The 24383-nt window shown below is 46.6% G+C and overlaps 1 protein-coding gene across 2 annotated transcripts in view; it reads left to right on the top strand.

Moving 5' to 3' along the window:
- The window catches only part of QSER1 (glutamine and serine rich 1), a 154971-nt gene that overhangs the window by 69897 nt on the left and 60691 nt on the right, over positions 1-24383 (top strand). For both annotated transcript variants that reach the window (XM_082270010.1, XM_082270009.1), the window contains exons 2-4: positions 8632-8744; positions 10606-10767; positions 13783-17337. In XM_082270010.1, coding sequence (XP_082126136.1) covers positions 8632-8744; positions 10606-10767; positions 13783-17337 — 3830 coding nt within the window. The remainder of the gene's footprint in view (positions 1-8631; positions 8745-10605; positions 10768-13782; positions 17338-24383) is intronic.

Below are 24383 nucleotides of genomic sequence, written 5' to 3'. Positions count from 1 at the left end.
CTACCTGTCAGTAGCCACAGGGCGATATCTATACATGTATACTGCATTCCAGATCATTCCTCCAGCTAAGCAGATGCCTCCCGACGGCCACGGACCGCATACGGCCCGCTAGGGTCCGGTACCTCCAACCACGCTGACCACCATGAGGGTAAAGGGTTGTGAGGCCGAGATCCTTCTGCAGACATGCCGCTATTCTGTGCAGGCCGCCGCCATTGTCTGGTAGATCGCACGAGGCCGCCATTTTGGTGTAGCCTCGTGTCTCCAGCATGGGGGCGGCCATGTTTGAGGTGACTCAAACACCTCATGGAGCCAGGGGGAGGAGCCGGCAGGCGTGTTAAGGGGCGGAGCCGCCTCTTTTACCTAGGAAATAGGGCCAAAGACTTCCTGTCTGTAACAAGACAAGCACTGAGCAAGCTGATGAAAACTTCTGTGCATCAGGGATGAGCCTTGGGGTCTGTCTCTCTCTCTCTGTGGGGTCCAAAAAGGCAGGTAACACTGAGGGGCGCTGTTGCGACTGGGGGACACAAAAAAAAAAAAAAGTTTTTTTTTTTTTTTACTTTGTCATTTTTTGTCGCTGGCAAGTGTCTTGTATAATCATTGACCCTGCCGCATAGGTATCCCCACCTGATCCCCTCAAGGTGGCCGCAGGACCCTCCAGTACCCCACTTGTTTTTAATGCATTATCGGCAGTTTTGGAGTCTTTGGTATCCCGGGTGGAGGGGGCCTGTCAGGGACGGGGGTCAAGTAGCGACCCCCGCCTACCCCTATTGTTTATCAGATACTTCAGATACGGATTCGGAACTGGTCAATGCAGTTGCAGGTCCCTCTTAGGGGGCTGTTCTCTCAGGTAATATCTCCTCAACAGTGAGGAGCACGTTTCTGCCTCCGCCATAGCACAAGAGTGGTGGATGCACTAGTTGTGTCCGTCCGGGAAGCCTTTAGTCTTGAGGTTACACCGGCAGAGGTAGCTGAGACTGAGATTCCTTTTTGGTACTTGTTAGCCTACCAAAAGGGCGAAGGATTTTCCTTTACCCAAATGGGGTCGTTTTGAAACGAACCCCTGTTATTTCCAAACGCATGGCTAGGTGCTATCCGTTTGAGGAATTCCTCTTTATAGGATAGACGGTACCACCTGCTGTCTTGCCACAGACTGTTAGGATAAAAAGACCTCGTAACTAACGAGGACCTTCCTTTTCTGCTCATATAGAGTTGTTTGTTCCACGAGGGCGGGCGATAAGGCGAAACCCTCCAAAGCCCCTTTAGAGGGGTTTCAAAGGGCGCTGGTCGGGTAAACAAAGAGTCCGGCTCAGCCAAGCCTGAAGTATATAGCCTGATGCGCCCCTACCCATCTCTTGGGTGGGGGGGGGATGTCTTCACCGGTTTCTGGAGGACACAGGATCGAGTTTCGATCACTTCCACCGGTGCGATTCTTCCCTTCTAACATTGAACGGTTTCAGGGGTTCTATTCGAACCTATTCACAATGCCCAGGAAAGAGGGCAAGGTGCGTCCAAATCTGGACTTGGGAAGAAATAGAGTCCATCCGTACAGTGGTGGCCTCCCTGCATCAAAGAGATTTCCTGGCGTCCATAGACATATAGGATGCCTATCTTTATATCACCATCATCGCAGGACATCAGCGTTTTTTCGCTTTCCCAAAGATCATCCCTGGTTCCCACCAGGAGACTGAACTATCTGGGCCTAAGGTTGGATACATCCTGGGCAAGAGAGTTTCTCCTTGCTGGGAAACTCCAGAAGGTTCAGTCAACGATTCGGATGTTGCTGTCCGTCAATTGGCTGGGACTGATGGTGGCCTTCTTAGAGGCAGTACCGTATACCCAGTCTCATACCCGAATTCTCCTGAAGGAGATTCTTTTTTAATGGAATCAGAATTCCGATTCCCTGGACAATCGGATCCGGTTGAGCGAGCGGACCAGGAAGTCTCCGATGCTCAACCAGGGGAAGTCATTTCTTCCGATAGTATCCAGATTACCAATAAGGGTATCGGAACTGAGAGCGATCAGATTTTGTCTGATTTACTGGATCGAGCAGCTCTAGAGCAGCCCGATTCAGATCCAATCGCATATGGCCTCTTCATCCAGAGGTTTTTCCCTAGCTGTCCCTTCATTGGGACATCCCGGATGTGGATCTGTTGGCACCTTGGCTCAACAGGAAGGTGCAGAGTTTTGTAGTAGCTCGCGCCACGATCCTCTAGCGGACGCAGCAGAAACGCTGATCGCACCGTGGGGGCAGTATCAGCTACGGCATGCCTTCCATCCTCTCAAGTTGCTGCGGGAACTTCTTCGCAGGATAGAGGTGGAGGGAATTCCAGTTATTCTGGAAATTCCGGATTGACCTCGTCGAGCCTGGTACGCCGACTTGGCGAGGCTAGTCGCGGACGCTCCTTGGAGACTTCCTCTCAGGGAGGATTTGCAGTCTCAGGGACCGATCTTCCATCTTGCTTTACAGTCGCTGGTTTAATGGCCTGGCCATTGAGACCCAGGTACTGAAGGACAAGGGAGTGTCAGCTTCAGTTATTCCTACCTCCAGTTAAAGCAAGGAAAGCGACTTCCAGCACATGGAAGTCTTATATTGCATGGTGTGAATCTATTGGATTTCCCCCACAGACCTATTCGGTGACCCGAATTTTGGTCTGTCTGCAACAAGGGGTTGAGCAGAAACTATCCTTGAGCACGATCAAGATTCAGGTTTTCGGCGTTGGCAATCTTCTTTCAAGAAACCTTTGGCTAATCATTTCTTGGTGCGGAATTTCATCCAGGGGGTGCGACATCTGGCTCCGCCAGTGTGCGCACCCTTACCGCCTGGTATCTTAATTTAGTGTGCTCGGTTCTTCAGAAACTTCTCTTTGAAGATATTAGGGAGATTCCCTTGCTTACATTCCCAGAAGGTGGCCATTACTTCTGTACGCAGGGTGTCAGAACTGTCTTTCCTGTCGTTCCCCAGATCTGGTGGTTCATAGGGATAAGGTGGTTCTTCTTCCGAATCCATCCTTCCTTCCTAAAGTGGTTTTCGTAAGACGGACTCACTTTTTGTGATCACGGATAGCCCTTGAAGGGGGTTGCCTGTGTCTGCCGCGACCATATCTAGCTGGACCAGTCAGACGGTGGTACAGGCTTATTCTATTAAGGGTCGGAATCCTCCGTTCCCTGTTAGGGCGCACTTCACTCGAGCGCTCAGTACTTCCTGGGCCTTTCGCCATCAGGCGTCAGTGGTCCAGGTATGTAAAGCGGCCACCTGGTCGTCGGTACATACCTTTACAAAATTTTATAAAATTGATGTGATGGCATCGGCGGATGCCTCATTTGGCCGCAAGGTTTTGCAGGCCGCAATTTGAGGAGACCGGTGGTCTACCTCGAGGGTTTTTTTCTGTTTGAAAATGTTTTTGTTGAGTCTCATCATTAAGGATGAGCATTGTAAACTTCTAGTTGGCACCGGTTGGGCCTTCTAGATTTGGATTTGATTTCCATTTTCCCACCCCTCATTTGTGATACTGCTCTGGGACTTCCCGAAGGTGCTGTATCACCGAGGACTACGTCTGTCAATGAGCGATAGAGAAAAATGGATTTTTGTAAAATCTTACCGTAAAATCCTTTTCTCTTAGCTCATTGACAGACGTAGTACCCGCCCCTCTGTTTTTGAGTTGGGTTGGGTTAAATTCTCTAAGCACTGCTTTTGTGACATAACTGATTTGCTGTGGCGGAGAGAGAGAGGATATACCCTCGGGTACTGCCCCTAGGGTGTGGCCAGAGCATTTTTCATTTCCTGTCTAGTCCTACTCCTGTGGAGGCAACATAACCCGAAGGTGCTGTATCACCGAGGACTACGTCTGTCAATGAGCTAAGAGAAAAGGATTTTACGGTAAGATTTTACAAAAATCCATTTTTAATCTATTTTTGCATAGAATGCATGAAGATAAAAAAAAAACCTGACTTTACATTCACTTTAATTCCTGCAGTAGCTTGAAAGTGCACCACATTGACTTCTGTAGTGATCTCCAGAAGTTTGCAGTGACAAACATGCACTGTCTTTTGCGTTAGCAGTATATACAGTAAATGAATATGTGGCCTTAAACCTGTTTTAATTACCTTTTTTTTCCCCTGCATGCTTAGATTTGACTGGAAGAGGTAATCTGGGGACGTTTGATTTAATTCAGGTTCTTCCCATTATCTAGTAGCTTGCGGTTCACCATGCATGCATTAGTTAGCTGTGTACGCTGTCATCACTTTACATCAATTACACAGGGTCAGGCTCATGTGTCAAGGAGCACTTGTCTGCTACATGTCATGATTAGTCTTTAGCAGCACACAAACTCCCTCTGAGATTATCCTATTCTGGGTTTCCAGAGAAATTGTGTGCATGAGTGGGCACTCACCATTCTGTCCTGTTTTTTCTAAACTTTGGCATTGTGTTGAGCAGATCTTGCTGTGATGATATACTTTCCTCTTTCGTTCATTGACGGACACAGCTCCTGGTCTTCATAACCATTGGGTTATACTGCCCCCTAAAGGAGTAGGACACTAGGCAGAAAAATCTGGCTACGTCTATGGGCAGTCCCAGGGGGTATACTTCCTCTCTCTGCCAAGTCAGTAAGGACCTAGTTCCTTGCTGGAATCTCTGGTCCAGGCAATTTTTTTTTCTCCTGCAGGATCTACAATCCTGGCTGTGCGAGGGGGAGGGGGTGTTGTACCTGGTGGGGGCTCCTGTTAAGGCCCCCCGTCCTGCCTGGACCTGTTCTTAAGGCTTAGGGGCCGTCATTTTGCTGTAGCCTGTGTTTCTGTTCACAGTAGCCATGTTTGTGTAATCCCAGCGGACATTTTGCGGCGATTTGCCATTGAAAATAGCAGCGGCTATGACAGTGGAGCACTGTGGGTGGGGATTTCAGCGGTGGGAGCCCCTCCTCATCCCCCACTGCTGACTCCTGGATCTTTTCTCTTTCTGATCGCTGCACGTGGAGTGCAGATTATCCTGGTGGCTGCAGATGCCTGTGCTGGGTGGGGAGTCTGGTGGGGGTTTTCTCCCTCTCTAAGGATCGCTTTGTGCTTGGCGACCGGATGGTGCTACCAAAGCAGTGGGGCTTGTCCCTTTGCAGTGTTTTACACTTTTTGTGGGGTCCCCCTGGTGACTCATGGAGTCTTTGGAGCGCATCTCCCCACCTGATCCCCTCTGAGTCTGCGGGGCTCTCCGGGTCTGAACCATCCATCGATGGGAGTGTCGCGGTCCTGGAGTCCTTTTGTGTCTTTGTGGCTTTTGGTCGATGGGTTAGCTAAAAACGCCCCTCTGCCTTATCTGTCTCATCAGATCCTGAATCTGATTCGGCCGCCACAGACTTGGGTCACCCTGCTGGGTCTGCGACCACACGCCCAGAATCCTCAGATGGGGAGGATGATTTCTCCACATCTGCAACCTTGCACAAAAAGGCACTGGTGGATGCACTTTGTATCTGTCCATGAGACCTTGAAGATGGATGCAGCTGCGACGGAGGCGCAGGTTCCCTTTGCCACTCACAAGCAATTCAGAGTGGCATAGTTGTTTCCTTTCCCTGCCTATTAACACTGTCCTTTAAGACAGTTGAACCAGCATAACCAGACAGTTCAACCAGTGATAAAGTTTGTTCCTCCCTCAGGCCCAACTTTCAGTTTCTTTACGCAGATAATCACACAGGATGTCCATCCAGTTCATCACCCTTCAGGCACCATGCTGGCCAGGTGTGAGGGGCAGTTGAATATCCTCAGGAATCCCACTGGTTAGAGAAGGACCTTGCGCATTGTTCTAGCCCTGTTTACTGCAGGCTGGCTGTGAACATGGTCATTTGCCTCACAGCAAAGCTCTTTCAAAGCTATGTTGTACAAGCCATATTGTTCTCATGTTCCATCTGCAAGATAATTAATTTTTCCAGTTTTACACAGTACGAGACCTGTTTCTTCAATGGGTGATTGTCCTGGTTTCTGACTTCGGAACGTTTTCAGGGCTTTTACACAAACCTGTTTACAGTTCCCAGGAAGGAAGGCAAGGTGCGTCCAATCCTGGACCTCAAGGCGCTAAACTGCTTTGTGTGGGTGCAGATGTTCAGGACGCAGTCCATTCGCACGGTGGTGGCATCCCTATCAGGGGGATTTTCTTGCCTCTATTGACATCTGGATGCTTACCTTCACATGCCAGTCACCAGTGTTTTCCTGTTTTACCGTGGGAGAGGAGCATTAACAGTTTGTGGCGTTAACCTTTTCCTCTTGCCTCTGCTCCTCGGGTCTTCACAAAAGTGTTGGACCCGGTGCTAGCATTTACACCAGCAGGGGATCGCGGTACTGGGCTACTTGGACAACCTCCAATGAGCGGAATCTCCTACCGCTCAAGTGGAGAACCTGGAAATCCCCATATGAGCTCTGAGGGGGTTCAACTGGATTCTGAATCTGGGCCTGATGGTGTCTACCTTTTTTGAGGCGGTTCCATTCAAGGTCCCTGCAAAGGGAGATTCTGGCCAAATGGGACAAGACTCTGCAGTCTCTGGACAATCAGATCTGGCTGAGCCAGGGAGCGAAGGAGTCCATGATAGCTTCATTCTCCGGTGCTTCGGCTGGGGAAATCTTTCCTCTTCTTATATTGGACAGTGGTCACCATGGGTGCTAGGCTAGGGTATCCTGTCCTTCACCTTCTTGTTGATTCACAGAGATTAAGGTGGTTCTTCGCACCTGTCCATCGTTCCTCCCAAAGGTTGTCTCTGATTTTCATTTGAATGAAGAGATTGTGTTGCCTTCCCTGTGTCCCAGGCCAATATTTCCGAAGGAAATTGCCTTGGATGTAGTCCAGGCAATAAGGGTGTATTCAGCAGCTACTGAGTCTTTTTAGGAAGTCAGACTCGCTATTTGTGCTCATGGATGGGTCTTGGAAAGGGTTGTCCGCTTCCTCTGCGACCATTTCCAGATGGATCAGATAGATGGTTATTGAGGCTTATTCCATCAGGGGTCAAGTTCCTCCTTTCCCTGTCAAGGCACACTCTACTCTGGCCTCCTGGGCTATCCGTTATCAGGCGTCAGTGATGCAGGTTTGCAAGTTCTATACAGTGTATGTGTTGGCATCTGTGGATGCTTCTTTTGGTCGCAAGGTTTTGTAGGCTGCTGTTTGAGGACCTGATCCTCTTGAGGGTGTATTGTTTTTTTTTTTTTTTTTTTTTTTTCTGCCGAGCTCTAGTTGTTTTTGGTTAAGCTCCTGTTGCCTGGTTGGCTACTGTTTTAGCCTTGGTAATTTTTTTGCGCTTCCCACCCCTCATGTTTAACACTGCTTTGTGACGTCCCAGCGGTTATGAAGATCAGGAGCTGTGTCTGTCAATGAACAAAAGAGAAAATGTGATTTTTGACTTGTAAAATCCATTTCTCTGATGTTCATTGATGGACACAGCACCCACCCTTGTGGAGTTTTAATTCTTGTGACACTGCTTGCAACAATACTGAGTACCTATAGCGCAGAGAGGGAGTATACCCCCTGGGACTGCCCATAGGCGTAGCCAGATTCTTTATCTGCCAGGTGTCCTGCTCCTGTAGGGGGCAGTATAACCCAATGGTTATGAAGATCATGTCAGGAGCCGTGTCCGTCAATGAACATCAGAGAAATGGATTTTACAGCAAGTCAAAAATCCTATTGTTAGTGCTGTATTCATGAATGTGCTATTTTGGACAGGGCACAGGCAGGTGCAGGTATCTGTGTATGTCAGCTTGTTTCAAAACAAAATCTTTGCTGATCTTTGACAGTTGCCCGTACATACTTTCAGCTGGCTCTTGGTCTTGGGGTACCCTAGGAGCCTTTTCTTAAGCTTTTTTTTTTTTTTTTTTTTTTTTTTTTAATGCATGAGGGGAAGCCCAAGATTTAGCCTGATATTTTCTTTAAGGCCTGCTAGGCTAAAAATGCAGTGATTTTGCAACAAAATAAAGCATGGAGACCCCATTCAGACTACTGCGACTTAGCCTGACAAGTCGCGCTCGGTCGCTCGCCATTGATTAGCAGAGGACCCGTTCTAATAGGAGCGACACAAGTTGCTCCGACTTAGAAAAAGAGTCCTGTACTACTTTGGGGTGACCTGGGAGCGACTTGCATTGACTTCCATTATGGTGAAGTCCCTGCAAGTCGCGGTGCACACTTCACAGGTCGCCCCTCGAATTCGGATGGCGCCAGTCTGAATGGGCTGGGATTGTGAGTTTGCTTTAAATATTAAAAATAAATTACCTTCAGTTTATGGTGCTCAGATGCAGTTTAGTTTCACGTTAATACCAATGTTTCCTTTTAAATTATGTCTGTCATGAGGAAATTATTGTGGCTGCTTTTACTAGCCCTTTCCTCTTCTGAAACTGCTAGTTTCCAGAAATGTTCCAAGTCAGAGACAAGTTTTTTGTTTTTTTGTGATGTAAAAGGACAAAGCTTTTGAAATGCAAAAATGCCTAGACTTTGTCATATGACCAGCCTCTGAAGGAAGCCCACTGCGTTTTCTCCAGTAAAAGTATTTCAGTTGCTTGAATGTATTATACCCTTAACATTGCTTCAAGTTTAACATATTTGGTACCCTTTAATTTTACACAATAGCTGTTTAACGCTCCTGGTCATTTTTTTGTTTTTGTTTTCTACAGTTTAAGCTATGGAGCTGGACACCCATCTCATTCAGAAACCGATCTTCTTCACCGACAGACCTATGCAGCCACCCATCAGCTACCTGGATATGCAGCCACACACCATCCTACAGGTATTACATGTTGAGCCAAAGATGCAAATGACTTGCATGTGACAGGCTTGCCTTTTTGTAATGTTAAACTATAAGGATGTTGCAGTAACTTAAAATTTAGTTGTATTTCCTATGAAAGTCAAGAGTTACCCCCCTTATCAGCAGCTTTAAGGGCATCTACTCTTCTGGAAAGAGTTTCTATGCAATTTTGAGTGTCTGTGGGAGTTTTTTGCCTGTCCAGCCAAAAGAACATTTGCGAAGCCAGGTTCTGATGCTGGATGAGAAGACCTGGCTATGTCAGTTCATCACAAAGCTGCTGATTATGGTTCTGTGCAGGCCACTTGAGTTTCCCCAGGCCTACCTCCACAAACCATGTCCTTATGAAACCAGCTTTCTCTTTCATTCATCGACGGGCACAGCTCTCCATAAATCATAACTACTTGGTTATATTGCCTCCTCCAGGAGTAGGACTAGGCAGAACAAAGAACACCTTGCAGTCCTGCTGTAATAGTTAGAAGTACACATGGTCAAACAAGTGCCCTTGTTTGCTGTAACATGAACCGTACCCTTCACTGGAAATTAATTAAATAATTTGGTGGGCTGTCCCAATGCTTTTTCCCATATAGTATGTGTGATTATAAGGCTTCCACACACTTTTGGCCATATGTGTATATGGAATCTTTTTTTTTTTTATTTTTTTAACCTACCAATATTTCTCTTATCTAGTCCTGAGATTTACACAATACAATCCTGTTACCACACTGGCAGTCTGGCTTTTTTCTGCAGTTAAGAAATACATGCTTATCTCCTCCCTGATGCCAACCTGCTATTTTGACAGTGAAAGAACATCAGCAGCTTGTCATTTTCACCCTTTTGCTCCCTTCTATTTGCTTATTTTTATAAAGCTTGTGTATATGGCTCCTATTGCTGGCCGTCCCTCTTCCAGTCTGATGTCTATTGTACAAGGGATTTCGTCAATCTAATAAATACCAAAGCTACGCTACACTTTTTTTTTCTCCCTTTCACCCTCCAAGTTTGGAATGCATTCACTTCTCAATGCGAACTTGATGCTACATTTTTTCAGACTACTAAGCTCTATCTCAGGTGTATGACCAGTTGTCACATCACTGGTCGCACACTTTAATTCCACTTCCACCTAGGATCCTTATAACAAACTTAATCACTTATACAGGACAGTCTATACCTGGGTTACTGCTTATTCCTTCCAGTCATGCCTTTTTCCCCATGCTCTACTCCATTAGTACCCCCTAGGGCAGGGATATGCAAGCTGTCGCCCTCCAGCTGTTGCAGAACTACAAGTCCCATGAGTCATAGCAAGACTCTGACAGCCACAAGCATGACACCCAAAGGCAGAGGCATGATGGGACTTGTAGTTTTGAACAGTTTTCATATCCCGGGCCTAGGGGAATACCCTACTTGTAGCTATGGCAAAGACCAGGCAAAAGGAGAGCATTCTAAATTGCTGGCAAACATTTGCTCTGCCAAAGGCCCGCACAATCCTAAATGCATCCCTTGCACTGAAGCATAACAAGGTTCTAACTAACAAGTCTGTCTGCAGTCCGATTCAAGCTCTATTTCCCAAGACGTCTTCCAGCACGGCCTTATGAGAGAGTGGCTCCTCCCACCTAGCACAGGAAACACAAATCCACATTAGTATAAAAAGACAGGCACTATGCATGGTCCCTCTGGCCAGACAGGATCACCTAGTTTTGTATTCTCATCATCTGTCAGGCCTTCATGCTAGGTGGAAGCTTATTGTGCGGCACTATTAGAATTGTGGAATTAGTGTTGAACATTTTGAAATGTTTGCCTTTATTCTGTGCTATATAAAAATACTAAATGTATCCCCCTCTGGATTCAGGTCTCTCTGGAATCTTTGACACAAGCCTGCATGTGGCAGGTGGAAACACTACAGAAACATCCGTGATGAACTTTCTGTCTGCAATAGAGTCTCGCACTGCGCAAGCAGCTTCATCCGGCACAACCCTCCTGCCGCAGTTCAGGGCCCCATCATGGCAGACAGGTAATGGTGTGATGCATTTTTATGTTTGTAGGTCGCTGTGAGATGCAATATTCATGATAAGCAGTTACATAGGGTTGGGGTTATTCTTATGGCTGGCTGTTTCTGAAGCATAATTTGCTGGCTGCCATGCCAGCTAAATTTAAAAAGCGGCAGAGAACGCAGAATTCACAGGGAAGAATAGAGTAAAATAAAAAAAAAATAAAAAAGTGAAGAATACATAGCACATACTTCACAGGTAAAAGTATGAAAAAACTTTCTTCACACTGGTCTGTTTCACTTCTTCTGTTGTGGTGTTATAAATCCTGCTTGCTGCGTTTTTTGTTGGTAAAAAAAAACCCAAACCAAAAAGGCACCTCCCGTTTAAAATGCATTGAAAGCACACTAATAATGCACCCGTGTTACAATTTTGATGCGGTTTTTGAGTCCTATGACCTATGAAAAACCATAAGCACAGTCATTGCCGGTTCACACTGATGTGAGGCTGTTGCAAATTTGATGCGTTGCTAAAAGCCTTGGTTCGCATGTCATCCAAAAACACATTGTGTTCAATGATGGTCTTTCACATCTATGCACTGCGATTGCTATGTGAATGCGATGCGGCAACAAAAAGGGTCCTGTGCGAGTTTACTACTTTGCAGTGTGATTTTTCTCTCCATAGACGACAGTGGAAACTGCACTGAAATCGCATCTTGTGTTAAGATGTGTGCGAATACTTTTTCGGTGTAGAATTTTACATATTTCCCCTCTCGCAGAAATCGCAGCTGCATCCAATCCCAACCAAAAATGCATTAAATTTGCATTACAATTGCACGATCTTTAGCACAAATCGACATGCAAAATCGCACTGAACTACAGGAAAAATCTTCATAAGATTCGCACGCATTCGTATTGCAGAAGTGTGAACCCAGAATAAAATCACGGTAAAATCGCGTTTGTTTCTGGCACCATTATTGGCACCTTTTTCTCCTATCGGCAAAAGGCTGATAACACCATTTTTCGCCCGCTCAAATGTCAGTGCATCTCTAGTACGAAAATAGCCAGAAATTCTGGGATTTTCCTGTGTGACCAAGAGTTATATCTTTTATTACTAGCCTGATCCTGGAATTGGCTGCTTACACTGCCTTGCTTATAAAGGTAACCATTTCAGATGTTTAGCACTACTTTTAATTTTTGAATTGAAAGTTTCATTTTTTTTTTTTTTTTAATACAGCAGGTCTGCTGTATGTTAGCCTCTTGGCGCCTGCTGCATGCAAATATGCGGCCTCTCGGCGGGTGGGCCTTGGCGCAGAGCGGCCACATAATTGCGTGCATTAGTGCAAATACAGCTGTGTCGAAAGCGTGCTTGCGATCTGGAGCTTTCTAATCATGCGGCAGCCAATCATGGCACTCGCATGATCATAAACCCCACCCCACCATCTGGCATCCTAAACCCCCTTAAAGGGTCCGGAGGCGCTGGCACCAAGGGGTAACGAAACGGCATATAGGTTTTTCATGTTTTTCATACCTCACCCCCTAATCGAGGGCCTCATTTTTTTTTTTTTTTAATTCCTCCTGCTGGGATTAGATGGAGGCCTATTTTTAAAAAACAAGAACTTTAATATTGTAGCTTACTAGTCCTTATATGGCGGTGGCTTCATTGGTGTATTTTTTTCCGGCAAAGTACATTTTCTGCAAGTGGATAAAAATACCCGTTGATCAAAAAAAAATTGTGTCATTGTAACTTCTGTGCACTAAATTGAAGTCTCGATGTTATCAGCTTTACAAGATATTTTTGGTGACCTACACAACCCCCCCTTCCTGTGTAATGTCGCTTAGGAGAGGGGTAGGTTTTTGTAATTCAAATCAAATGTTGTCTAGATTGCAGTTCAGCTCCTTATTTATAAAGTATAGTAAGCCTTTACACCCTAGGACAGATATGTTAATAGTCTGAGATTACCAAATGAAAATAAAGGATAAGTTTACCCTTTCTTTTGTTTTTACCTGAAAAAAAAAAATGTGCATTTATTTATTTTTGTTTTGCAGAGCATTGCACCCACGATCGGCAGATCATAGGTGCAATGCAGAGCTCCTGCTAACTCAATAGCTGTCTGCTCATACGTCATACAAGCAGGCAGTTACCTGAGAGCAGGAAGATTAATGAGCTACAAAGGACCTTATCAGTGCCCATGCAGTTTGATAACTACAAACCATCAGTCGCAATGGCGGACGGTAGTTGTAGTTCATCAATTGTGAATGAATGACCCGTTTGTGTCATTCATTCACAATTACGGCTGTGTTCTTCTCACAGAGTGGGGGAGATGGACAAAACTGGGTGCAGGACATGGAGCATGTTAAGTGTTCCACTTTAAATATGGGTGAAACATTTAACATGTTTCAAAAGATGAACCTATCCTTAAAAAAGGAGCATAATGCAGTATATGAAATGGTTGTTTTTGGTGTTAGCTGCAATTTAATGCGGTTCAGATTCCGGTTTTGCTTTGCTTTCATGCAATGTGTACAGCTTCTTACTACCAAAATTGCCTAAATTCTCTTTTTACTTGCCCCTAATGGTTCTCAGTTGCCAAAGTTTGACGTGCTTTTCATGATTGATCCTCAAGGATTGCTTCATTGTGTGATCCGTTAAGTGTGAACACATGATTACCCAAAGCAGTGGTCCTCAACTCCAGTCCTCAGGGCCCACTAACAGGCCATATTTTAAGTATTACCTTGGGGAGATACAGACTACAGTTCTGCAATCACTGAGCAGCAAATGATATCACCTGGGATGTATTTCAGTTATCTTTCAAACCTGGCCTGTTAGTGGGCCCTGTAGGCCAGGGTTGAGGACCACTGACCCAAAGGACACTGAATCAGATGTCTGTGCAATAGATTTCAGATGTCCTTGACTAATCACCCATAATCTTTGTGGCTCTCAAAACCATAGATTGTGTAGAAATTGCCTATGTAACGTATATGCTGGTGCTTTGGTTGTATTCCATTTTTTTTATGAGACCTTTTTTTTTCCCCCCTCCCCAGGTATGCATTCCTCAACGGCAACAGAGTTGTTTGTAACTGGAGCCCTGCAAACGTCTGGAACATTTCCAACTTCTGCTCTCTCAGCCTATCAGCATCCCAACACATTCAGCTCTAGAAACTTTGCCACAACTCCATCTTTAACTCTTCAGGATGGAACTTTCAGTGCTACTACCAATGGTCTACTTTCACACCATGATCCTTTGCTGTCAATCAAGACATCACAGACTCCGACTGCCTTGACCTTTGAGCGTCTGGGCAGTGCAGTGCTGAGTACCAGTATACCACAGTCGTCAACATATCGGTCTGCACAGGAATCTGCGCCACATCTCTTGCAACCCCAGTTCAGTTTATTGCCGACGGCACTTGGGGGGACACAACAGACAGCTCAGCCATACAGTACATCGGTCTTTACTGGTTCTACTGCCTCCATCGAAAGAGCACTTCAGAGGGAATGTAGTGTTATTAAACACCATCAGAGGCCTTCAAGTACACAGTCTGTACAGGCACAGCTTTCTGGTACTCAGCATTCCTTGCCGAATTACTTAACAAGTGTAACAGGAGCTGCCTTGCCTGACACAGCAAGACAGTCTGCGCTTTTATGTGCTCCACTTGGAGCTCTTACTCAGGTGAGCAATGGTGGACCGGTGCAGAAAACCCCTCAAGTTTCTGTGGAGTTATCTCAGTCATACCCATCTGTCATACCATCTCCAGGTTTCCCACCCTCCTCTAATAAAACAAAAAACTGCCCAACGAAGGCACCTCCTAGGTCATCAAAAACTCCAAAATCTCAGAGTGTCGCTTCTCCTGGGCAAACCCAAAGCTATACAAAGTCTCCTCAAAGCCAGAGTTCAGTAATTTCAAGCCAAGCACAAGCCTTTTCCACAGCACAGTTAAGTAGTCTTCTGCCTGTAAGCCAGTCCCCCATCTATGTTTCTACACAGTCCCCAAACCTCCCATCTGCTAGTCAATCACAAGTGTTTCCAACAATCAAATCTGAAAAGCTGCCTCCATTGTACAAACCACTGACCGCATTCTCAAGCCAATCACAAACCATAACCTCCAACAGCCAGACACTAAGTTACTCTTCGGATCAGCAGCCACTTACGCTGTCTTCAGTTTCCAATGAGAACTACTCTGACCAAACGCGAGAACTGTCTTCAGCTAGCCAGACGCAAAGTTATTCTTCCAGTAACACTCAGGGTTTAACTCCGGTCAGTCAATCACAAGTTAGCTATTCATCTCAATCACAAGTGATGTCACCAGTAAGTCCTGCAGATAGTTATAATTCAGGACAAAACCTACCACTAGCATCCCCATCTCTTCCATTCTCTGCTTCCTCTCGTGGGCAAACTATGCCTGCCTCAAGCCCAACTCAGAATTACATTTCTATGCATTCATCCCAGAATACACAAGACTCAACTTCTCCACAGTCTCAGAAATTTTTGCCAACTGTTCCATCACCCTCATTTGCATCTCCAAGTAACTCACAAACCTTGCAAAACAATAGAACATCTGCAGACTCCAAGGCCTATGTTAAGAGGAAGTCTGACACTAACCTCTACACATCTGTAAAGCAAGAGGACAAGTTTCAGATTCAGGATTTGCAGGCATTACAGCAGCAAACTAATATGGAATCCACTACACCAGGGCTAAGTGAGGGGGAAATGAGTACCCAAGAGTCAGTATATAGTTCAAAGGCTGATGATCGATATTCACAAAGTGTTATCAAAAGCAATTCTCGCATGGAAGACCAAGTTCTTGGCATGCAAGGGCCTAAAAAAGATGAGCGAATGTTGAGCCCTACAGGGCACATGTCACAGCATGTTGGCCATATAAATAATCCAACTGGCCATGATGCTACAAAGTCAACAGACTTGGCACAGCCCACGCAAGTAAGTGCTAAAGACTTAAGTCAGCACCATGCCATGATGCATAAAGTGCATGAAGCAAAACTTCCTGAGCAGCCAAGTACATCCCCTCAACTTCAAGCTGTATTGAGGCATCCTCAGCACTTACAGCTATCGGGTGCACAGGTACTTCTAGATTCAGACTTGCAGATGTTTCAGCAGTCTATTTTACAGTCCACCCTAGCTCAAGCAAAGACACCCGCTCCAATGCAACGAATCCAGAGCCCACAGCAGGTAGCACATCAATTCCTTCAAATGGATGGACATATTATCCAGAGCAATGGAGGACAGCCTCAGCAATCACTCCACTCTCAAGGCTCTGATGTCAAAATGGACACTTCTGATGGAAAACACTTGCAACAACACTTGCAAGGCCAGAGAACTCGGATAGACTCAAAGAATCAGTTTGATTCCCTAAACCCAATGTGTTTCTCAGAAACCATGCTGCTAGGCGATGAACGCAACTTTTTGTCTCATGTTGATGACATTCTAGCGGCTACAGCAGCTCAAGAGTTTGCCAAGTCCTCTGCCAATGAAAATATGTCTGTCAAATCTGAGGATCCCAAATCTCGTTTTCAGTCCTTAAATATAAGGAACATGCCTACAAATTTCACAGCTTCAAAGCCACAACAGAACCTGAACACTTTATCTTTAAATGGTGGCCAAACAGCAATAAACCTTTCTACTGTATCTACACCTCATTCCAAAAATGTTAGTATTGATCAGAATCGCATTCAACCTTTAGATCAAGACTTGCCAAGTGGCATGGGTTCACCAGTGCTAGGGACCAGCCAAGATGAACATGAGGAGAATTCTGATGTGAACAAGCAGCAAGAATCTAAGGACACTAAAGATGTTCCTAATGATGGTAGAGATTCAGAGTTTATGAGTGGTACCAAGAGCCTTAATGAGGAGGGCACTACATCAGGAGGAGACTTCATCATGGGCCAAGATGAAAATGCAGCAGTTGGACAGCTGCAGAGTCATAGTCCGCATATGTCGAAAATTGACCCTCAAGGGAGCAGTGGCTCCAGTGGCCAAATGGATGAAAACTGCCAAGACTTAGCACAAGATGGCCTTCAAAAGAACAAGGTGAAGGACAAAATGCCAATTAAACAGTTTGCTGAGGATGAAAATGCAAATCTCAAACAAGTGAAAAGGAATGTACAAATGAAACGTCCCATGCTTAAAGGCCCAGATGTGCAATTTTCCTCACACGTTTCTGAAGGGTATTATGATACCTACCAGAATCAGGAGAGGATGAGACGACAAATTAAGGAGGTGGAAGATAAACAGCCAGAAGTTAAGACTGGTTTCATAGCATCTTTTCTAGACTTTCTAAAGACTGGACCAAAACAGCAGTTTTCTGCTCCTGCTGTGCGTGTTCCCAACAGAATCAGAAGGCCATGTACCCCAGTGATAAAGTCCCCTTGCCCAGGTCCCGTTTCTCAGACTCCTGCTGCTGTAGTTTCTGAGGTTGGCAGCTCTCCTAAAAAGCCTGAGGAGGAGGTCAAAAAGAATTTGGAGGCCCTGCCCTCCTTCTCTTCTGACGACGACGATTCTGTTGGAGGCAATAATGATCTGCAGAAAAGTATTTCCACAGCATTGTCAGCTTTAGATGAGAATGGGGAAAAAAGGAATAAAACAGGTAAGATTTAATTATTTAGGCTAAGTGTCAACCTTCATGTCATTGCACCAGTAGAAAACATGGTATGTGTTTTAGACAGCAGCCAGATTCAAACTGAATCTGTACTTTTTAAAGTGGACCCCTGCCAGGATATGGACCTTTTTTAAAGAACAAAAATAGCCCCTTTCTCGTTCGTTTGTCGGACATAGTTCCTGATCTTTATAACCATTTGGTTATACTGCCCCCTACAGGGGGTAGGACACTAGGCAGAAAAATAATCTGGTTACGCCTATGGGCAGTCCCAGGGGGTATACTCCATCTCCCTGCTATAGGTACTCGTTTTTTTTTTTTTTTGCCTAGTCAGGACTAAAGACCTAGTTCCTTGCTGAGTTCTCTGGTCCAGGCAAATTTTTTTTTTTTTTTTTTTTAGATAGAAATCTTTTCTCCTGGATTTTTCCTGCGAGTTCTACAATCAACTGCCGGACTGGGTGACGGACTGGTTAATCTAGATCCAGTGGTCACCCCAGTCTGGCCAGCGCGTGCGTAGACCTCAGTTCCACGCTAGGTCGACCACTGGACGGGGTTTGGCCTGCGACTTAAACGCCTTGCGAGCTTGCACACGACTGGGTCTCGGCCTGAGTCGCAGCGTTCTTCCTGGCTGACAGCCCCCCATTTCGAAGGAGAGGGGTTCTGTCTGGAGCGGCGCACGCCCGGTTCCTGGTATGGTGAATAGCTTTCCCCCCTCTCCTCCTGGAGGGTTTTGGGGTGGGCGTGGGCCCTTCCTTGGGACAGTCGTACCCCAGGTTCCCCTCAGGCCCCCCTCCTCCACTTATGCTGGGGCTGTTTGGGTGGTTTTGTCCACCTCCTTGGGTTGGGGACTAGGGAGGGGCAGGGGTGCACCGCCAGCGACCAGATCGGCTGTGCGGGGGGTTTGTACCTGGTGGGGGCTCATGGCAGGGCCCCCCGTCCTGCCTGGGTCTGTCCTTGAGACCTAGGGATCCCTCCTGGTTTTCTGGAAGCCTCATAGTGTCACGCATGGCCACCATTTTGTTGTAGCGTGTGTTTCTGTGCATGGTGTCCATGTTTGTGTAGTCCGGTGACCATTTTGTGGTGGTTTGGCATCGAAAATAGCGGCGGCCATGACAGTGGAGCCCTGTGGGCCGCAATTTCAGTGGTGGGAGCCCCTCCTCATCCCCTGTTGCTGACTCCTGGATCCTTTCACTTTCTGATCTGCTTTGCCTGGCTTCTGTGGGTGGTGTCTGGTGGGGTCCTCTCCCTCTCTGCTGAGGATCGCTTGGCGCTTTGTGCCTGGTAACCGGGTGCCGCTGCCAGCACGTTGGGGGTTGTCACTTACAGTGTGTTACACCTTTTTTGTGAGGTCCGCCTGGTGACTCCTAAAATTTTTGGAGCACATCTCCCCACCTGATCCCCTCTCTGAGGCTTTGGAGCCCTCCGGGTCCCAACCATCCAACGGAAGTCCTGGAGTCCTTTGTGTCCTGGGTGGATGTGGCGTTCAGGCAACGGGCTAGCAAAAAGCGCCCCCTTCCTTCCCTTGCCTCATCTGTCTCATTAGATCCTGAACCTGACTCTTCCGCCGTGAACGTGGGTCACCCTGCTGGGTCTGCAACCATGCACCTGTGATTCCTCCACATCTGTCACCTTGCACGAAAAGGCGATGGTGGACGCACTGATTGTATCTGTGTGTGAGACCTTGAAGATGGAGGACGCAGTTGCAACTGCGACAGAGGCGCAGGTTCCTTTTGGCACTCGCAAGCCATCCAAAATGGCAAAGGTGTTTTTTCTTTCCCCCTCTTCTTTTGACAAAATTGTTGCTAGAGTGACCAAAGAGTCCCCTTGGGGTCCCTAAGCGATTTTCTAGGCCTTACCCTTATGAGGAGTCCCTTATTAAGAAGTGGACTGTTCAACCGGTGGTGGATCCTCTGGTTTCCAGATTGAACAAGGCAACCATGATTCTGGTTGAAGCGTTCCCGGCCTTTAAGGATTCAGCTGACAAGAAGGCGAAGGCTGTGGCCCGCAATATGTACACACTGCCTGGTTCGGCATTGAGGCCGGTGTTGCCTAGGTTATGTGTAAATGTGCATACACCCCAGTCATTGTAGTAGTATGCACCTATCCACATCTAGATCCTGAGAGAGCTTGCACAAAAGAGGTAGTTCCATCCACAATACACGTTTATTGAAAGGGTTACATAATATATACAAATTACACACTAAACAGTATTTTCAACACATTAACAGTATAAATCCCCAGGCTTATATGATATTTGCAAATTACCCACAATAGCCATATTTAAAATACAATGTATGTATAAGCAGGGAGTTAGGTTACCTTTCCACTTCAGGTTGGGGCATGGTGCCTATCGTGTGTTCCCACACAAGAGGTAGATATAGCTTGGTGACCAAGCTTTCTATCCCCCCTCCTTTCTGTTACTGTGGCTCATATAACTCTCCCTAATTGGTCACTGTACCTAGCAAATGTATAGTGGGCACAGCCTGATTGGATCAGTCAAAGAAGGCTGCTATTTACTACATGTAGTGATCAGGGTAAACAAAAGGCCAACCTTTGAATTGGAACTAATTACAGTAACACCAACACAACACTCCATGCTTCTCATCCGTTTCCTTCCAACTGAAATATATTTCTAATTACAATAATATTTATAGCTTTTAATGGAGATTTTGCATAAACCTATTACGTAACACCGGCATTCACCATTGCCCTGGTGTTGCAAACTGACCGAGTGGGCTAAGCTTTTACACTTGGCTTGGAGGGAGAAAAGCTCACCCTGCCTTTGCTGAGCTGGAGGACCAGCTGGTCCAGGGGCTGCAGTTTATCTGTGATGCCTCTTTGCATGCGTTTCCCCTAGTGGCTTAGGCTTTCTGTTTTGGCAGTGGTCCTTCGGCGTGTCTCTTTTAGTACAAATTCTGGCTGCGTACCAGACTTCTAAAAAGGCCTTGACTGGTGTCCCCTTTCAAGGAGATCGCCTGTTTGGAGCTACCCTGGATGACATCTTTAAAGGTCTCTCAGGGGGGAAGTGTACCTTTCTTCTGCAGGCTACTAAGAACAAGGAACCTAGTCGTAGACGTGAGCCCTCCTTCTCGGCTCATAGGAAGATTTTTTCGGCCCTCGGTTGACTGACAAGGGCTCAAAGCCTTTCAGGACCTACTCTGGAGGATCCAAATGTACCTGGTTTGGCAAGCCGAGAGCGGGCTTCTCCAGACCCACAGACAAGGCTCCTTCAACCTTATTGGGGGTGGGGGGACGTGTTCGCTGGTTTCTTTACCCGTGGACTTCCCTGGTACAAGGCAAGTGGGTCTGCAAAATCATTCGGTCCGGCTGCAAGATCAAGTTTCGCTCTTGTCCCCCGGCAAGGTTCTTTCTTTCCAACTTGCACCTGTCCCCGGACCGCTTACAGGGTATGTTTGGGGTGGTACAAGACCTGTTACTTCAAGGGGTGATTGTCCCGGTTCTGATTTCGGAAGTGTTTTCTGGGTTTTTGCTCAAACCAGTTTACAGTTCCCAGGAAGGAAGGCGCAAGTTGTGTCCAAATTTGGACCTCAAGGCGCTGAACTGCTTTGTATGGGTGCAGAAGTTTAAAATGGAGTCCAGTCCATTCGCACGGTGGGGGCATCCCTGCGTCTGGGATTTTCTTGCCTCTATCAACATCAAGAATTCTTACCTTCACATTCCAATTTGTGGGGGTCCCCAGTGTTTCCTCGGCTTTGTGGAGGGAGAGGAGCATTACAAGTTTGTGGCGTTACCCTTTGGTCTTGCCCCCTGCTCCTCGGGTCTTCACAAAAGGGGCACTGGTGCCAGATTTGTTACGCCAACGGGGGATCAAGTGCTGGGCTACTTGGACTACCTCCTTCTGCGAGCGGAGACTCCTACTGCTCTGGTAGAAAACCTGCAGATCGCCATAAGAACTCTGCGGGAGTTCGGCTGGATTCTGAATGTTCTGGTCCGTCCATAAAACTGGACTATCTGGATCTGACTCTGGACTTGGCGTTAGCCAGAGTGCTCCTTCCTCTGAACAAATTCCAGGAATTGCAGGCTGCAATTCATCTCCTGCTGTCCAGCAGATGGTCATCCCTCAAGAATTGCATGTTGGTGCTGGGCCTGATGGTGTCTACCTTCGAGTTCTGTTTGCACAGTTCCGTACGAGGTCCCTGCAAAGGGAGATTCTAGCCAAATGGGACAAGTTAGGGACTAAAGAAGTCTCTGATACGGTGGCTTCGTTCTCGGGCTCTTCATCTGGGCAAATCCTTCCTCCCTTTTGTATTGGACAGTGGCCACCACTAATGCCAGCCTGTCCGGCTGCGGAGGCGTCTTCGGCAAACCATCTGCTCAGGGGATCTGGACACTGGAGGAGTCCAGACTACCTATCGATGTGTTGGAACTCCGAGCGATCAGACTATGTATGGACCATTGGACGGATCATTTTCAGGGATGCCCAGTGCGCATTCAAATATCAGACAATTGCACGGCCATGGCTTATGTCAATAACCAGGGGGGCACAAGAAGTGTCCTGGCGGCTCTGGAGGTAGCCAGCATTCTAAGGTGGGCAGAATGGTTTAGTTCCAGCCTTCTCCGTCAAACACATTCCCAGGGTGTAAAACTGGCAGGCAGATTACCTCAGTCCGCAGGCGTTGAACCATGGGGAGTGGTCCCTTCATCTGGAGGGGTTTTGTCTGTTGTGTCTCCAGTGGGGCACCCCCGAGTGGGATCTGTTGGCATCTCTGCTCAACAGAAAGGTGCAGAGGTTTGTGGCTCAGTCATGGGATCTTCATGGGATCTTCTGGCGGACGCCACAGACACGCTGGTGGCCCCGTGGAGTCAGATTAGTTTGATTTACGTTTTTCCTTCTCTCAAGACTTCTATGCAGGATCGAAGCAGAAGGGATTGCAGTCATCTTAGTGGCTCCAGACTAGCCTCCCCCAGACTTGGTACGCCGATTTGGTGCGACTGGTCGCCGACGTTCCTTAGCAGCTTCCTCTCGGAGGATCTGCTGTCCCAAGGACCAGTCTTCTATCCTGTTTTACAGTCGCTGGCTTTGACGGCTTGGCTGTTGAACACCAGTTGCTGAAGGATATCTGTTTATCTGAGTCGCTGTTAAAAGCTAGGAAATCTACTTCTAGGAAGATTTACCTTCGTACGTGGAAGACGTCGTGGTGCGAGTCTCTTGAGGTTCCTCCTTGCGCCTTCTCAGTGCCCTTGAGTACCATCAAGGGCCAGGTGTCTGCTTCGGTGGTCTTCCAACGACCCTTGGCCACACACTCTCTGGTGCATAACTTTTATTTATTTATTTTTAGGTTGTCCGATATTTGGTTCTCCAGTGCGGTCTCCGTTGCCACCTTGGGACCTCAATTTGGTGCTTTAGGTCCTCCAGAATCCTCCCTTTGAGAATCTTCGGGAGATTCCCTTGCTTACACATGGTCTCAGACAGTGTTTTTTTTTTTTTTTTGTTTTTTTTTTTGGTGGCTATTACATCTGTGCGCAGGGTGTTTGAACTGGCGGCGTTATCCTGTCGTTGACCTCATCTGGTGAGTCAGAGATGAGGTGGTTCTCCCCCGTCCGTCCATCGTTCCTCCCAAAGGTTGTGTTTGATTTTCATTTGAATGAAGACATTTTGTCTTCCCTGTGTCGCAGGCCTAAACATCTGAAGGAAATTGCCTTGCATACCTTGGATGTGGTCTGGGCAATTAGGGTGTACCTGGCAGCTACGGAGTCTTTCAGGAATGCACACACAATTTGTGCTCACGGATGGGCTTTGGAAAGGTTAGTGCACTTCCTCTGCAACCATTTCCAGATGGATCAGACAAACGGTGATTCAGGCCTTTTCCATCAAGGATCAGGTTCCTCCTTTCCCTGTTAGGGCACACTATACTCAGGAGCTTAGTGCCTCCTGGGCCTTCCGTCTTCAGACGTCAGTGACGCAGGTTTGCAAGGGGGCCACCTGGTCGTCGCTGCACACTTTCACAAAGATTTGTAAAGTGGATGTGTTGGCATCTGCGGATGCTTCTTTTGGCCGCAAGGTTTGGCAGGCTGCTGTTTAGAGGCCCATATTCTCTTTGAGGGTGTATTGTTGTTTTTTTCAGATGGGCTCCAGTATTATTGGTTTCCTAGTTGGCTACTGTCTATCCATGTGATTTTTTTTTTTTTTTTTTGCTTTTCCCACCCCTCATGTTTGACACTGCTTTGAGACGTCCCAATGGTTATGAAGATCAGGAGCTGTGTCCGTCAAATGAATGAAAGAGAAAATTGGATTTTTGACTTACCGTAAAATCCATTTCTCTGATATTCATTGATGGACACATCAGCCACCCCTCTGTGGAGTTTACTTTCTTCTGACACTGCTTGTAACAAAACTGAGTGCCTACAGCTGAGAGTGGGAGTATATCCCCTGGGACTGCCCCATAGGCGTAGTCTTCCTGCCTAGTGTCCTACTCCTGTAGGGGGCCAGTATAACCCAATGGTCAAGAAGATAAGGAGCTGTGTCCGTCAATGAAACACCCGAGAAATGGATTTTAAGGGAAGTCAAAAATCCCATTTTTTTTTTTTTGATTCATTTCGTTGCAGCACCATGGAACAATTGTCAAATTTCACAGCAGTATCAGTTAAGTTCTCTCGGCAGCTCAACTTTTTTTTGTTCGCCTTTGCCAGCAGCCTTTCAGCATTCTAATGTCAAATGTAGAACTCAGAGCATGAGCTCTGGGAGGGTGAGCTAAACTGCTAAGAGAATGGTTTCAGTACTTCTGTGCAGTTTGAGGATGAACTGCTGCAGCAGTGTCTGCAGCTACAGGGGTAAGTGAATGCTTGTTTTAAAGTGTATTTACTGTTTGCTACTGCCTGGCCACTGGCTCACTGTAATAATCAAGTTATATTTACTGTGTTTTATTTTATCCTGTGATACGTTTCTTCTCAAAGTAGCCATTTTTAGCACTTCGTTTATTGCTAGGGGTATTTTTTTTTTTTCTTACATGAAACCTGTTTGGGGACATAAAGACTCCCAAGCCTAATCTCCTGAAAACATTTATGTTTAAGTCTCA

Source organism: Pelophylax lessonae (genome assembly GCF_965119305.1).
Source record: "Pelophylax lessonae genome assembly, chromosome: 10".
Classification (NCBI taxonomy): Eukaryota; Metazoa; Chordata; class Amphibia; order Anura; family Ranidae; genus Pelophylax; species Pelophylax lessonae.
Note: the sequence above shows the minus strand (reverse complement) of the source record. Positions and strands in the feature narration are given on the sequence as shown.